General features: G+C 37.5%; 1 protein-coding gene across 1 annotated transcript in view; it reads right to left on the reverse strand.

The window, feature by feature from the left end:
• Positions 1-15,619, reverse strand: part of LOC115231392 (E3 ubiquitin-protein ligase MIB2-like) — a gene marked incomplete at its 3' end in the record, with an annotated part of 34,731 nt that extends 19,112 nt beyond the window's left edge. Inside the window, exons 1-4 of the mRNA XM_036500064.1 lie at positions 15,261-15,619; positions 11,584-11,762; positions 8,611-8,753; positions 7,221-7,271 (exon numbers count right to left, since the gene is read on the reverse strand). Coding sequence (XP_036355957.1) covers positions 7,221-7,271; positions 8,611-8,753; positions 11,584-11,762; positions 15,261-15,392 — 505 coding nt within the window. The remainder of the gene's footprint in view (positions 1-7,220; positions 7,272-8,610; positions 8,754-11,583; positions 11,763-15,260) is intronic.
• Positions 15,620-18,388: the final 2,769 nt, after the last annotated feature.

Genomic DNA, 18,388 nt, shown 5'->3' on the forward strand with positions numbered 1-18,388 from the left:
CTGTCTTCCTTCAATACGTGTGTCATTTCTTTGAATGCATTGGCTTGCATTGCATCATACAGTCAGTATCTATATTTATGAATGGGAAAGTGGCATGGTAGTCTGTGCAACAGACGAAAATCTTCCACTTGGACAAAGACAATCTTTAATGGATGTAGTGATAGATTTCCTCGTCGTGAAGAAAGAAAAGTGTTCAAACTTGGAATGCATTTCCTTGTAAGTGAACCAGATAATGAGAGGCACCTGCTTGATATACAACAACAAAACCAGTCAGTAAACGTAGTAAAATGTAAAACAAACAAAATCTTTTACTCACGTGATAAAGTATAACATATTATATATCCCCGTTCAAAAAGAGAATATTCAATCTATTGTGTCTTCTAAATTATCCATTTTACCAAACATGTTAACTTGAGTGGGTAAATTATGAAATGTCAGTAATATCGATCCCTTTAATTTAATTAGTTTACAGTTAAAACGTGCAATTGGAATTTAGGAATAGAACATATTCTTAATAATTCCTACGAACAAAATAGCTCAGGTAAACCTATTTACCTGCTTGTTCTGAGATTTGGGAAACACTGAAATAAATATTTCAAGGTTTTTCAAATTTATAATAAAATATTTTAAATCTAGATATTAATAATATATATTTTATTATTGTGGGACTTTCTGATCACCAATGGGCAGCCTGTGTATGGACAGCTGTGTAAGCTACATAGTAGTGAAATGTATGTAGTGAACACAGAGGACGTGTAAAGGCTTGAACAAAATGGAACCAGCACGCTCCACTGGATGGTGACTGTCAGCGTGCAGGTATAAAATGCTGACACGTTTTAAGATAAAAGTCGAGAGTTATCACATGTATGTAGTACGCAAGACAGACGACTGTGCTAGTATGACCATGTGATGTGTATGAATAAGATCAGCTGTATAAAGAGCACCGATCTGTAAATGTGGAGAGAACCTCAAGAAAACTGGAAGGAAGTGTTGAGAAATGAGCTTCAGATCTTGAACCTGAGAGTCAATCGGTATGTAAAAGAAGTTTATTGATTTCATCAATAATTTGTTTGGTACACAAGACGTCCCTGAAACCTGACACCTCTGCTCCTCTTATTGACAGCGGGAAAAAAAAACCTTTGACAACTTCTTTAGTTTTGGCCACCAGCTCAACTTTGGTGTTGCAGTCAGAGCGAATGGTATATTTCTCAACCGTGTCCCATACAAACTAATCAATGAGATTTCAATCAGGGAAACTAGGAAGTTTACAAATGGGTCCACTAAAACTGCATAAGTACTCAGACAACCACTTCAGATGTATGGTAAGGAGCCGAATCCTACTGCCACGCATAAGGCCTTGCAACTGTGTCTAAATACAGGAAATTCCTTTCCAACCTGCAGTTCCCTTCCAATCCTCCATGTCAGCTAACGTGTTTATAATTGCCAGACTATCCTTTCGCCAATGGTCAACTGGTGACCCCTAAGGGTTTGTTTAACATTTTTATACTTTCTACAGTGTTACTATACCCTAGCTCAATGTTTAGGTCTACAACGAAATAGACTAACAAACCTTATTCTACTCTGTTTATTGAGACATACTACATAATCTAACAATTCAACAATTATCTCATATAATTATCACTTGATAACGCTCTTCCTTTCTAAGTTGAGCATTTCTTTTCTTATATCTGTGCCAGTATTGATGAGATGGCATTTTCTCCCTCACATCTAGATATCGCTTTCTGGCATTCTTTTATTCATCCACTTAATTCCGTTATCAACCAAGTCCGTCAACAAAACTCGAACCACAAACACATGATACCCCACTCCAAGTAGGATCTTACACCTGCTCTCTTTCTTAAACATTTATGCTGCAGTTAACCAGAATGTCATCTGATTAAGGAAATATTTGAAGACATTTGAATGTCATACGTCTTCCTTAATGAAGCAGTTTTCTTTCCGCATGAGTGAAGATAAATTCTACACAGTAGAGCAGAAAATTAATAACAACTGTTCTAAAAAAACTATACACTTGTAACACATGTTATTATCTATATACAACTTGTCATCGACATATTATTATGATGAATATATCTGAAATGGTACATTGCAAATGATTCTCAAGTATATATAAGAAAGACGGAGACACAGATCAAACAGCAAGCTACAAATCTGTTATTTGCCCAGATATTTTGGTTTATCTCCCGCTTCAAACTCTTCCTTGGTTTGTGCCATGATCTCAATGCGTCTACTCTTCACAGACAACAAACTAGCGTACCATCCTCTAAATTATTTTACAACTTTCTTTTTAATCCTTCACAAAGAATTCCCAGCTATTTTGAAATTTACTTCCTCCTGCTAAAATTTAAAAAATGACAGATTGAATTATTTGCTTTATACCCGATTCTTGACCAAGAAATTAGTTTGTTCATACCATCCAGAAATATTTACGTAACGTTTTGGTCTCTTGTTAATATTCTTAGGTAATCAATTAGTGCCTTCTTCGGTGATGTCAATACAGCCCTTTCTTCTGATCAATCTGCTGATCTAAGTAACATCCCCATAACAAGCACAAACCAAATGAATGTTATGCAAAGTATAGCTATTCCATTTTCAAGACGAAGCCAGTCTCTTGTAAAACACTCTTGTAAAATGTCATTTTTGAGATTCCTATAGCAACTCCTCACCATATCTGTTATCTTCTCCCATATATAAAATAACTCTGTTGCTTCCTCAATTATTTGTGTGATACAGAATGTGAAGTATTAGCCAGATCAAGTCATACAACATGCAAATCCATTTTGTTGTTTTTGTGTTAAGTCCTATAGACAATATTTTGTAGATATATAGTTGGTCTCTCATTAAGTACACCTAAGCAAATCTTGGTATCTATACTCAAAGATTGAAATTGTTCTGAAGTGATCGATCAGCTTTGCATTAGCTTCCATTGGTAAGTAATCTCCTTCTGCCTTGAACCAATCATCAACCGATCCACTTTTTTGCTACAACTCTCAAAGTAATAGGTAAAGATTGTGATATAATTGTGGATAAAACTTGTATACTTTGTATGGTAGTCCATCTCCTCGTTGGATGCCTTTTGCTCTCGTTTTCTTCATACAACTATCTGCGTGATTCTTGCTGAAATCATTGTTGATTCCTAGTTTCATTCCGTGTTTGAAATCGTCCATCACTGGGAATTACTGATCTTACTCTGGGTGTAATTGTCGACAGTGGTTTGCGTTGGACAAAACACATCGCTAAAATTGTCAAGAAGGCTGAGGGTGTCTTGGCATCACTCACCAAGTCCTTTGTGAGCCGCTCTCCGGCTATCTATCTGCGGCTTTCCATGCTTTCTGAGATTCGCCAACACTACACCTGATTTTCTCCCCTCCATACACACACAAGCATGTGTCTGACTCATGCATTGTCCGCTTTCCAGACATTTGTCCATTACAGCATGTACTTTATACGCACTCTCTGACAAGTTGTGGTGCACCTGAGCACTGTATACAATAATTTCATTATTATTCTTTTATTAGGTTTGTCTTTCCTTTCTTATATCTGCACTAAACATATGACGTGAAATTGTGCCCTCACTTCTGCCCTTCTCTAACCAACGTTATTCTCATCTTTGCTTAATTCCAATGGCAACCAGTTTGGTTATCCATGATCTAACCATTAACACATTAGACACACCACTTTAAGTTGTATAAACACTCACACCTGATCTCCTTCTTAAACATTGCTGCAGGTAATCATTAGTTTTCAACTTCCTGCATCACTGTTCACCAGAATGTCAGCTGATGCATGAAATGATTTAAAACACCTTAATAGATCAGTGTTTATAAAGGTGAGCGGAAAATGATAATAGGTGACCTCAAAGAGGATACACTTGCACAAACTTCACCCTACTACAGGTAACTCTTAATCCTTACATTATAGCAGTGAAAAGATCTGAAATGGTAGAATGGAAGTGATTCTGAAAACTCTAGGATATCTCTGACAACCCTCTTCTATATATCAACCAAAATTTCGTCTCTCCTTTGATGTCCCCTCAATCAATGCGGTGCCTCTGAATGGGCTGAGAATTCAGTTCAATCAAATCTGAGGGGACGAAATGGACACCTTCTGTAGAAATATTCACCTGACAGAAAACCGTCTTCCTGTTGTTGTAGTTAACAACATTACAAGGAATATGAAACCCTGCTCATACCCCATTCCACCATCACTGTTTTACCACATTTGTCACTAATGATCATTGACGTCAACTAATTGAAAATGTTTCTAAAATGTTTTATAAAATACATCTAATTAGTGTCAAATACGTATACAGATATGTTCCACAACATAGTGTTTCCTATGAAATGAATCGAAAACACAATACCATCAAAACATACTGAAACATAGGGACCATAATCACGGTTCGTATGGATGTGGTCTTGTAACCAAGGAAAATTGTAAAATTACAGAGAGTAATAAGGTGTAGAATGTTACTCGAAAGTGCTAAGTTCTGTTGAGGTTCTACAATTTGAGAAATGATCTACCTATGATAAGAATATTCACAATATACAATATGATATTTAGAGGCCTCTGAAACTCGTTCCGGGTGTAAAAATCGCGTTTTTGACAATTTTCAACTCGCCAGTAAACCATGTGTCGTATTCAACAATGGATCGAAACTCATTCTCCAAGATTGTATACATCTACACTTTATTCGTTCAAAATCTCAAAGTCTGTTCTTAACTTCTTCACAGTTAATTTTATTTTTCCAATATGTGCTTTTTAAAAATCTTGCACAGTTCTCTGACAAAACTTTTATCACACAAGGTTAATAAAAGTGACAGGACCAGCAAGTTCGGGGAGGGAGTACATTGATTACATCGACCCCAGTGCACAACTGGTATTTTCCTTTTGACCCTGAAGGGGTGAAAAGGCGAAGTCAACCTCGGCAGAATTTGAAATTAGAACCTAAAGACGGACGAAATGCAGTTAAGTGCATTAACGATTCTGCCAGGGGTCACCTTATCTATTATTTAATAATATTAAAGCGGCGAACTAGCAGAATCGGTGGCGCGCCGAACAAAATGCCTAGTGGCGTTTCGTCCGTCTTCACGTTCTGAGTTTAAAATTCCACCGAGGTTGTCTTTGCCTTTCATCTTTTCAGGGTAAATAAAATAAGTACCAGTTGTGTACTGGGGTCGATATACTCGCCTCATTTCCTCCCCAGAAAATGATCACACAAGATCAATAAAAGGGCAGATATAAGCCGCCTATTTGGTGAAAAGGATCTTATTTTACATATAAAAATTTATATTTTAAATCATATTATTTTCATACTGAAATGCTTATGGTATTAAAGTAAAATTCCTAATTACAATTTGAGATGTAATTGATTTACAATTCATTGATTACATATTAACAAACAATTATCTAATTAGATCATTATTATACGTTTTGTATTTTTGATTGTAAAAATAACTAGATATAAACGATGACAATCTCTTCTGGATGAGAGCAGATCCTCAGGGGCCAGCTTATAAAACCTGGCTCTCTGTATCAGGTGCTCAAACCAATCAGATAATGTTTGGTTAGGGCACCCGACAAGCATTGCTACAGATCGAGGAACGCCATGACTGAAGTCATGCGTTTGATTGGTGCATGAAATTAATAAATCTTGGTTTTCATCTGAGAGTTCAATGATACGACCAATGTACCAATCATTTTCATTCGTGTATCCAACATATTTTCAGGACTTTAACTTTGAAATATTTTGCTCAGATGCTGGCCTCTCCTCACCTAAAAGAGTGAAATTGTCATCAGCTGATATCTTCGTTAGAAGATCAGATCTTGAAGAAGGTACGAAGCGGTGATGGGATCGTGTGCCAACTAATTTCACTGAGCTGCTGATTCGTGAAAGCAAATCGAAGCTGTTTTCATTTCGGATGACATCGGATGCCGACATGTCAAAGAACATTATCTCTGGAATGCTTGCACATGCTCAGCCATACATCTTGCAACCTGTGAGAAAATGTCTTTCCTGGTTGCTTGTAGACTTGCTTTTTCAGCAACACATTTCACCATCCTACTGATCCCCTCATATGTACTTTTTCCACATGACATGGCAAAGAAAAACGACTCCGCTTCAAGTCCTTGATCATTCTGATGATGACAGAGATTTGTTTGGTGTCTCTAGTTCTTGTATTGGTCGGCTGCTCCGTCACTGAAGTACAGGAGATGGTTTATGAATGGAAGTTCTGTCTTTATATGCGATATCACCCTCGTAATAAAAGCATGCACTATGGGGTTGTCATGTTTCAAACAATCAGATATGACACAGATTGAAGTGCATTGTGGGTTTGAACCAGTCTTATAACAAATCACGAATGGATGAATATATTGGCCTGGGAGTTGTTCCGATGAAAACCTTGCTCCGAATCCTTCACTACAAAACTATAATTTTCTGCCAAGTCTGACAATACTCTCGCATGATTTGATGTCAGATCATCTTTCTGATGAAAAAGGAGACTAGTTTGAGCCTTTGCTATGAAATAGGGTTGATGCAGAGTGTCAAATACATTTTTAGCGGTTTGAAGGAAATCATTCACTGGGGAAGTTAGGCACATCAGGAAGGCCCAGTCCACATAAATCCTCGTTACTAAATCCTCTGAGTCAAAATCACGTGATAAAAATATGTCCAACACTTCAGTCCACTCAGCTGGCGAAAATATGTAATTTTACAGCGGACTAAATCAAAATCAAAATCGATCAACATCAATGGAAATTGTAGCTGTGATACCAGTGCCGGTGGTACGTAAAAGAACCATCCGAACGTGGCCGTTACCAGTGCCGCCCGACTGGCCTCTGTGCCGATGGCACGTAAAAAGCACCTTCCAATCGTGACCGTTTGCCAGCCTCGTCTGGCACCTGTGCCGGTGGCACGTAAAAAGCACCCACTACATTCACGGAGTGGTTGGCGTTAGGAAGGGCATCCAGCCGTAGAAACTTTGCCAGATCAGACTGGGCCTGGTGCAGCCTTCTGGCTTGAAGACCCCAGTTGAACCGTCCAACCCATGCTAGCATGGAAAGCGGACACTAAATGATGATGACTAGCGTCCTATTCATGGAAAAATATATAAGCCGGGGGAACCGGGAAACCAACCCTATGCTTTTTATGGTGTAATGTGGTCTAACATAATTAGGTACAGTTACTTTCTACTCACCAGGTGGTTCTGCCAACATCTGGACTTCCGGTTTTGACGACTTTGGACCCTCTGAAATAAACAATTTCATGTTTTAAAACACTGTAGAAAAATTCTTTATCATTATTAATAATCGATATTTTATTATTGTTAGACAATCCTATCATCATTGGTCAACTGGTGACCATCATGCTTTTGGAGAGCATTTGTATAATTTCTTGAGTATTACTATGTAACGATTCAAAATTTAGGTCCACAACAGCCTAAACTACACTTAACAACCCTTCTCTGTCTCTTAAGGCATCCAGCAATTCTAACAATTCTGAAATTATCTCATTTAATTATCACCTAATAACAACAGATTCTCTCTTAGTTTCGTTTTGGTTTTCTTATGTTTGTTCCAGATCTTTGACAAGACATCGTCATTTCACCTCCAGAGATCTCTAATCAATATTCGTCTCATCTTCTGCTAAATTCAAATGTCAACCAAGTTGCGCATCGAAGATCCAACCCCAAGCACGAAACACCACTTCAGGATATATATATATATATATATATATATATATATATATATATATATATATATATATATATATATATACCTGTTCTCTTTGTTATTGGTTACTACTAGTAATCTTTAATTTTAATTACCCACATCACAGTTCTCCAGAATGTAATCAGATTTGGGGAAATATCTGAAGATATTTCAATGTCATTCATCCTCCTGAATAAAGCAGGTCGAACAGAAAGTGACATCAGGTCTAACAGGAGTGATATCTCGTGTCCTAAATTAACACACTACATTCACACAAAACCTCATTAACGACATATAAACTTGTCGTCCACACATTATTGCTGTGAAATATTTGAAACGGTTCAGAAGAACTGATACTCGGGAATACTAATCTATACATCAATCAAAGTTTCCCACCCTTTTGATGTCCCTTCTCTAATGTTGGTCCCTAAACCCTCAGTTGAGATTTTCTTATTGAGTCTCCTATTTTATAAAAGCTCACTTTGATATTCATATAAATGCAGTTGTTTTTAATTATCAGCTTCCGAAGATATTGATAAATCATTAATCACTCTAATCACACACAAGATGTCGGTATTTACTGATAGAACCTTGGTGATTTATTGGTATTTAGTCACCATTTATAATTCAGTATTCTTTATTATTTTTATGTTGCAGAAAGTAACCATCTTGAAGTGTGACAAGTCTTCTAATTGGACAAGAACAATGTTTAGTGGGAGTAGTGAGAGACATAATATGACAGAGAAAAGACACCTGGAACATCTTTTATCAAAAGTGTGCTTGATTAAGGCAGAACTGGATCTACACAACATGAAATACAATATTCCACACCATAAAGCACATGAGACAAACAGACAGATCATACAGTATTCTTACCCAAACTATTTTTGCTCGTTATATTCTGTCTACACATAGGGCATCGTTTAGGTATCTTTGGGGGACAGCATTTCTTACACAGCGAAAGATGTTTACATGGAAAGAACGTCTCTGTGGCCACTTCGTCTTCACAAAACACACATCTGAGGAACAAAAACATGAACACATCCCATTAATAACATTCATTTATAACAAATATTACATTGTGTGCGTATTTACAGTAGAGAATATTATGCGAGACCACAATTAAACAATTACATATGGGCGAATTTGTGAGTATATAAATGCAGACCCAGACACACAGACACAGACACAGGCACACACACACACACACACACACACACATACACACATATATATATATATATAAATGGACACAAATATTAATAAGTATATGTCATGACATTGATACATCACAAAAACTGATTTACGCAAAGTGAACAACATATATTCCAGAAATATAATTCACTTATATATATATATATGTGTGTGTGTGTGTGTGTGTGTGTCCGAGTTAGTCGCCATGATAGATTTTTAGCCGCTACACACATTTTTTACTCTCCTTGTTTCTATCCTTGTTTTTTTTCCGTGTCCCTTTCTGTAGAAGAGCGAAGGCTCGAAACGTAAAAGACTTTTTCTATTCCTTCAACACCACCTGTCATCGTCTTTTGTTTTTTTCGTAAACTCTCCCTATATATATATATATATATATATATATATGTATATATATATATATGTGTGTGTGTGTATGTGTGTGTGTGTGTGTGTGTTGTGTGTGTGTGTGTGCGTATATGTATATATATATATATACACGGGGGGAAATAAATATTCGTAATGTCAAAATTCTTTTATTTATTTAATTTCTAATGAACATAAATGGGATATACCACTATTATATATTTGCATACAGATGCATAAACTAAGAATATGCAAAAGAAACTAATAAATTATAGTAACTAAGGAATTTATATACAATTATAAATATTTAGGGGTGAAAAAAGTATTCGTACAGAATATAAATAACTGATAATTCTGATTTAATACTTCGTAGCATAACCATTATTCAGTTCCACTTCAACCAATATCTTCTTGTAGTTCTTCACCAATGACTCGCATGTTTCTTTAGGAATTTTTTCCTATTCTTCTTGACAAATTTTCTTCAAATCTGCAATGAACGTTGGGGCTCTTGAATTTCAATTTTCAAATAACGCCACAAATTTTCAATGGGGTTCAAGTCAGGTGACAGGCTTGGCCATTACAATAATTTTATATTGTGATTGACAATCCATATTTGGTAGACTTCACCGTGTGCTTAGGGCCGTTACCCTGTTGTAAAACCCACCCTTCACAAAGCTGGAGCTTTTCAACAGAGTCCCATAAATTATTGTTCAAAATATTTTGGTACATCTCTGCATTCATTCTACCATCTATCACATGTAAATTGCCAGTACCATTTGCAGAGAAACACCCCCACACCTCCAATCTTTACGGTAGGAATTGTGTTTTTACTCCAAACATGGGTAAGCGAATTTCGTCCAAACAATTCGATTTTCGTCTCGTCTGTCCATAGAACATTTTCCCAGAATGTATCAGATTTATCTTTATGTTCATAACAAATTTTAAACGGGCATCTCTATGCCTTTTAGTCAACAGAGGAGTTTTTCTAGGAGAGCGTGACTTCAGTTCATTCCTATGAAAACTCCTTTCTGGTGATTATTGCATTTTTTTCCGATTCTTCGCTTCATTTTTCTTAAAGATCTTGGGGAAATCTTGCGTGGTGCTCCGGATCTTATTCTATTTTCAACAGTTCCCGATTCCTTATATCTTTGAATAAATGAAGATTTGGTAGTAAGCGGAATACAAAGTCTCTCTGATATTTTCCTGTAACTTTTACCTACTTTCTACAGTTCAGTAATTAAGTTTTTCACTGAATTTGTGAGTTCTTTACTTTTCGCCATTATTGCGATATTACTTTATGTTGTCTCAGTGCTGAATGAAGAAGCTAGTGTTTTGACACTCAAAAATGAAAACTGATAAGATTATTGGAATAAACAAGAAATTTCTAGTAAAAAAATATTTTAACAGTATTTTGTGGCATAGAAAATCATACATTTATTCTTTACGAATACTTTTTTCACCCCTAAATATTTATAATTGTATATAAATTCATTAGTTACCATAATTTATTAGTTTCTTTTGCATATTCTTAGTTGATGCATGTGTATGTGAATATAGTATTGGTATATCCCTTTTATGTTCATTAGAAATTAAATAAAGAATTTTGACAGACGAATATTTATTTCCTCCCCACAGTATATATATATATATATAAAATATATATATATATATATATATATATATATATATATATATATATATATGTATGTATGTATATATATATGTATATATATATATATATATGTATGTATATATATATATATATATATATATATATAATATAATATATATATATATACATGTATGTATCTATGTATGCATGTATAAATACGTATGTATGTATGTATCCATGTATGTACACTAATTGTATGTGTTTGTAGGCGATTTTCTCAGGATAGCTCACATGGACATGACTGGCTGGGACAGAGAAGACAGAGGAACAATCTGTTGGTAGAGAGATAAATTCCATCACTTCACTATTTACTTCTACATTTTCTCATTGGTCCCAAATCTTTAAAATAGGGAACTGAGAGAGGTGGGTTGGGATTTTAGGAGAGGTATAACAGTCAACACAACCAATCATTTGAATGTAATCAAAATAGTGTTCTTTCTTTAATTAGCTTAACAACTGCATATCGTTTATTGTTCTTCTTACTGTTGTTGTGTAACCTTTCATTAAGCCTCTAAGACAGTATAATGTATCAGTCGAATTAAAACAATAGAAACATATAAACACGGTTATATACAAAACAGAAAATGTAATGGTTTATCTTGTCATTGCCAGTGAATACTTACTGCGTTGGTGGGAATAACATATTTAACGTCTTTTTTAAATTTTCCTTTTCTATTAGGTCCAATGGTGTTCTACCACTTTTGTTTTTACAGTAAAAGTTGGCCCCGTGGTGGGCTAGGTAGCTGGCAACTACCACACCAGAGCACCTTTCTTCATTTCCCAGTTTCAGCTCTACGCAGAACTACAAATGATGAAATATAAAATGATGAGTTAAAGATTACACAAACATATACTAAGATGCCCAAATTACACAACAGTTCAACTACATTTACACATAGTTTTGTTTCTCCGTGATTAAACTATTCACACAGCGTTGATTTCTTACATCATCTCTTAGTTGAGTCCACTTTTCATTATCATTTGTTTTACTTTACGTTCTACATTAAGACAAAAATTATGATCATTATATTGAACAAAACGCACATTAGTGGTCAACGTTATTGCTTAACAATGATATTTAATGAGTAAATATTTACTTGCCAATCACAATGTCACAAACTATTCAATAAAAACACAATATAAAGTTATTATAACATCAAGTCAAATATACAAAATATAAGGACAGAATGTCACAATAATGAAAGACAACAAACCAACAAGACCTATCTCTACAACTGGCTTGATAAAGCCAAATGGCCACAGCAAGAGAATACTTACGGAAGAGTATTGTACATATAAGTACTAGCTTAAGGTGACCCGCTCTACGCGTGGGTTGGGTGTGATTGTTACTTTCTGTTGCTTCCTTGTTTCTTATCGCCATATTCACCTCTTTGTTCCTCTCTCCTTTCTCTCTCGCATCCCCCCACTCTCTACTCTTCCTTTATCTCGGACTCTCCCTCACTTTCTCTTGCTTTTTATCTTTCTCTATCTATCTATCTCCCATTTATAAAAACTTAGATTTCCGTGCTTAAATTACAAATCTTCTACTTTACCATGTTGAAAATTTGATTGAAATCGGGCAAAAGGTGTCCAATCTAAACCCCCAATTGTCCCCCAAAATCAATAAAATCCCTATTTTCACACCAAACGACCACAGTAGCGCCCCAAAAGTCTCTCAAAACAATTTCTCACCGGCAAGTTACCCCCTCTTCTAAATTGTAATCTCCTTCCAGGCCCAATTACCCATATTTTACATAAAAATCCAATTTGTATCATCGTTCGCCTTCTTCATTTGATAGATTAGAAATACATACCCGCCCTGTTCGGAATTAAAATAGTTTATTATTGTTTTACTCGTTTTGGTATTATAACCCGATTTCATTCGGTCTAAGCGGGCCACATTTTAAAAGATGAGGAATTTTGCCCTAGAGTCCATGCCTTTCAATTGAGCAAATTCGAAGTTCCAATACAAACTCGCTAGCACTTTTAACATAGGTGTGCATATTTTTAGCCAAATCCAACCACATATGCACACAGTATATATATAAATTAACACAATATATCTGTTTAATAATATCTGTTATGACTGTGCGATGGAGGTGGGCGATATTAGTTCACCATTCTAAAAGACCTGTGGCGAGAATATTTAAACTTTTGCGGTTGTCATCGCTTTCTGTCTATAGATACAGACAGGTGTACAGTGAGAGAGGTGGTGCAAGAAAGAGTGACAGAGAGACATCGTTATAGAGGGATCAAAAATCACTCTTTTTGCCATAGCAACCACATCTTATAGCTTGCGAATTTTAACCATCGCGGGTCTCATTCTCACCACGCATTTAGTATCCTTGCCTCGGTTTGGCTGCCATTAACCTCCAAAGCAAAATGTGCATAAAATTTTCGTCAAAGGACTGTCTTATAGATATGAATAACACCACAAAATAATAAGTTATACCAGAAAAGAGAACAGCAACAACATAGCAAGGCCTTCAGACATAACAACTAAATCAACACCACATAGACATATCCACGCAGATCAATAATGTTTCTTTAATTAAGTGGATTGGAGAGAAAAACAGGGTATATAAGGCATCGGATTTTGTGCGCAGAGAGAAGTCTACCATGGTATGGTTATGTGATGCATATGGATGAAGATAGCTTCATCAAGAAGTGGTGATCTCTCATTGTGGAGGGAATGTGTGGAGGGGGTAGACCCAGAAAGACGTGCAATAATGTGGTGAGAAAGGACCGTCAGACGTTGGGCCTCACAGAGGGGATGAAATGGGAGCGATACTTTTGGCAGTCTGCTGTACTTGAGATGATATGCCAAGCTAAGTCGTCGTTGTCCTTGCATACTGTCATGACCCCTGTATCATTCTTCGTCTGAGATATCCTAATCTTTGGGATCATGGGTGCTGATGCTTCGGAAAAATCACCCATGCTGGTGTCACATACAAATATCCGTGTCGGTGCTGCAGAAAAGCACGCAGTACATTATGTAAATTGGGTGGCATTAGGAAGGACGTCCAACTATCGAAACAATGCGTAAAGAGATATGGAGCCCAGGTAGCTTTTCATCAGCTGACAGCTTCTGTCAAAGCGTCGAACCCATGCCAGCTTTGAAAACAGTCGATACATGATTGATGATGATGATGAATTAATAAGGAAACATCTTTTGATGAAGAAAGTGAAGTAAGGGAAGTAAGAATCGGTGTCACAGTTGAAGCAGAACACCAACGCATAGTTGATAATTTGTTCAGTGTTAGTCTGATGGACTATTCCAGTAGGTGGGGAGGTCGCTGGCTGTCAGAGTAGGTTCCTCTCACCAATTAGACATTACAACAATACACAGATGACCATCAACTGCCTGAATAGTAGTCAGTCATCTGTAGTGAGCTTTATTCATATGGAAAGCCCCATGTCATAATTCAAACTAACGCAGCGAAAATTTTGAAAAGTTCCCCCAGTTCTGAAAAAATTCGATAAATTCGACATGGAGTCGAGAATCTAAACTTTTTATATGCACACATCTTCTGTCTAGAGGATGCAACTCGACCTTTTTATCGCCCAAAGGGACAGCTAGGAACATCGTATACACAGAAGTATTCGAGTGAAGAGAAGATATTGCAACCTACACACGCACCTTCGTTCCCTAGAGGGAAAGGACTAGATTGGGATTAGTCGTTGCCTACTAGGGCTCTTACATACCCGGGCAATGCCGGGCTATGCTGCTAGTATTATATAAAAGAAATGTGACAGAGAGCTGTTTCAGGCAGAATTCTTCCTGGAATGGACAAGATGTATTTATTATCATGGCCCCAGCACTATAAATGTTACTGTCTATCATATGAACCTCTCTTCTACCCAGTATCATTGTTAATTCAGAATAATATCTCCTGTCTTGAATAGATCATTTCTCCTTCAAATTTTGATGACCGTGTTTGTATGGCCAACATTCGAGATGGATCACCTTCTCTACCATGGAGAGGTCGTGCCTTTGAGGACGGAAGGGGACGGAATAAAGAATAGTGTTTGTTACATAATAATATAACTAAGGGTTACCATTGTGACTGGATCAGGAAATGGTAATGGAGGATGGGGTTGGTAGGTGAGAATTGCGATATAAACAATGTCTGTTTCTGTCTGTCTTTCTCTGTCAGTTTGTCTATTTTACACACACACAGACGCACAAATGCACACACACACACGCACACACACACACACACACACACACACACACACAGACGCACAAATGCACACACACACACACACACACATAGTCACAAACAATGTGAAAACTTACCTGATCTAACATGGTCATGTGCTCCACCTCAGAATGAAAGTTGTTTTCTCTTTTTAACGCCAGATGCAGGCAATTATTTCCTCCATGTTCAACAACATTTACATTCGTGCCCCTGGCTATCAGCCGCTGCATTATTCCGAGGTGACCGTCCGAGACAGCTTCAAGCAATGGTGTCCTATATTTTTTGTTCACAATTTCTAAATTCACCGAATCCTTTGTGGAGGTAAAAATGGAAAATGAAAATTTACATGAAAATCAGGGTTGATATCAATGTCATTACAGTTTTCTACTGGGTACTAGATCAAACTGATCAAATACATTTGATGTTTGTCAGTGAAATAAATCTTCCATAAGGACCTCTATAACCTGATACATGTGTGTGTTAGAGACATGATAAACATATTAAGATGTCCTACTTTGCCCCTCACTATAGTAAGTTGTAGGGCAACAGAACTAGAGTAAACACATGATTAGCAGATCAAGTCAAGTAAAGAAGAATTATAATTTCTAATGTTTACTTTTGACGTTGCTACATTAATAAGGGGTTCATAAAACTGCTGAGCCGGTTAGCGTCCACATGCATAAAACTAATGCGCACGCACGCACACACACATAAACATCAGTGTTACATATATAAATACATATAATGAATTGGGGAAACGGAGTTCATGAGAATATGCATCACAACGATCGTTTCGACCCATCTTGCATCGGTCGCTTGCGGGTGGGCTACTATACAACGTGTTGTGTTGCATCCCCCAGTGCAGATGCATCTCATCGGGTACCTTGTTTTAATGTAAAGATACCTCACTAAATATATTCAGTTTCACTTGACATGTTGTTGCTAGGAGCTTCTTGGATTACAACATGAGAGACAACAGCCTTCTGGCAACAACAACATTCCAAGCGAACCCGAATATATTTACAGAGGTATCTTCTTTAAAAGAAGACACCCGATGACATGCATCTGCACCGGAGGATGTACCACAACCAGTTATACAATATCCTACCTGCAAGGGACCGATACAAGATGGATTGAAACAATCGTTGCGATGAATAAAAATTCTCATTAACTCCATTTTCTGCTTCCCTCATTCATTATAAACTGAACGAACACTGCAGAATACATGAGGTAGATCCAGTGTCACTTATAGCTCAACTGTGGATGACATGAGGTAACCGAATCAGCGAAAGATCTTAAGCGGGATACTTCTAAATGTATACCCACATTCCAAATAATTACAAATACATAACACGCACACACACTCACACACACACACCACACACACATACAGGGAAGATGATGCCTTGGACGGAAGAATTACAGAAGTATAATCTATTAGATGAAGCAATGAAAATTACTGAGAGGGTCACAGACAAAATAATTAGGATGTGTGTTAGACTAGAAGAGATGCAATTTGGTTTTGTGCCACAGCGAAGAACCTCTGATGCTATATTCCTGATAAGGCAGCTGCAGGAGAAGTACAAAGCCAAAGATAAACCCTTGTACTGGGCCTTTGTTAAACACGGAGAAAGGCTTTGACAGGATTCCTCAATCCCTTATTTGCTGGTCACTGCAAAAGCTAGGGATGGACGAATGGTTGGTGAGAGCGTTACAAGTCATGTACAGGGATGCTGTCAGTAAGGTGAGGTTTGGCATCGTGTATAGCAATCAATTAGGGTACAAGTAGGGGTTCATCATGGATTATTCCTCAGCGCCTTCCTGTTTATCAGAGTCCTCCAGGCAATAACAGAGGAATTTAAGATGAACTGCTTCTAGGAGATCCCCAATGCTGATGACCTTGTTATCATAGCCGAATAACTTTCAGAACTAGGTAAATTTTAGGTATATCAGTAAGGACTAGAACCAAAGGACCCTAAACTTAGTCTAACAAAAACCAGTCTTGGTAAGTAGGAAAGCGGACAATTCACAAATCCCCTTAGGAAGATGGCACTGTTCGATCTGTAGAAAAAGCGTAGGTAGGAAGTTCATAAGATGTGCCCAGTGTAAGGTATGGACACATAAGTGTTGCAGCAATATCAGAGGAAGGTTAACAGGGATAATAGTTTTTTTCTGTTTGGAAGGTGCACAGGTACAATAAACAGCACAAATGTAGAGAAAATAGAGCCCATCAATTGCCAGGTAAGTAAGCTACTGGGAGTTGATAGTTTCCGCTATCTAGGTGGCCAAGTCAGGAGTGTGGTTTGTTCTTCCTTGAGTGTAGCTGCAAGAATAAGAATAAGACGTGCAAAGTTCAGAGTGATCTTAACTCTAATGGTAACAAAGAGCGTCTCCCTGAGATTGAAAGGCAGACTTTATGATGCCTGTGTGTAAACAACTATGTTACATGTCAGTGAAACATGGGATGTGACCTCTCTGAGGACTTCCATAGGCTTGAAAGAAATGAAGCCAGTATGCCTCGCTGGATGTACAATCTCAGTGTGCATGTACGACAGAGTATAGGAGTCTTGAGAGAAAAGCTGAGCATTGAAGACATCAAATAGGGTGTGCAAGAGAGACGTCTGCTTTGGTATGGTCTTGCGATGTGTATGGACATGGACAGCTGTGTCAAAAAGTGCCGATCTCTAACTGTGGAAGGATCCTTTGGAAGATGGAGACCCAAGAAGACTTTCGATGAGTTGATGAAGAATGATCTCCAACCGTTGGACATCATAGAGGAGATGACAAGTGACCGAGAGCCCTGGTGATATTCTCTGCGGGAGAGGACATGTCAGGCCAAGTGACGATAAGGATGTGGTCGTGCCAGTGTCCTATAAGTGGCAGCCGTGCATCATAGCCGTGGCTGTTCGCTTCCGGTGCATGTCAATGAAACCTGGGTATCATAGTTGTGGTCACCGATGGTGCCATGTAAATTGGCACCTGGGAATTATCGTCGTTGGTGGTGCCATTTAAATGGCAACCATCCGTGAATCGTAGTCGTGGCATTGTCGGTGTCATGCAAGTGGCACCCGTGCCGTGGCATGTGAAACGCCAATTACACACCAGGGGTGGTTGGCATTAGGAAGGACATCAAGCTGTAAAAACTATGCCAAATCAGACAGGAACGTGGGGCAGCTCACCGACTCATAATCTCCTGTCAAACCAGCCGACACATGCCAGTATGGTG

Source organism: Octopus sinensis, unplaced genomic scaffold, assembly GCF_006345805.1.
Source record: "Octopus sinensis unplaced genomic scaffold, ASM634580v1 Contig18399, whole genome shotgun sequence".
Lineage (NCBI taxonomy): Eukaryota > Metazoa > Mollusca > Cephalopoda > Octopoda > Octopodidae > Octopus > Octopus sinensis.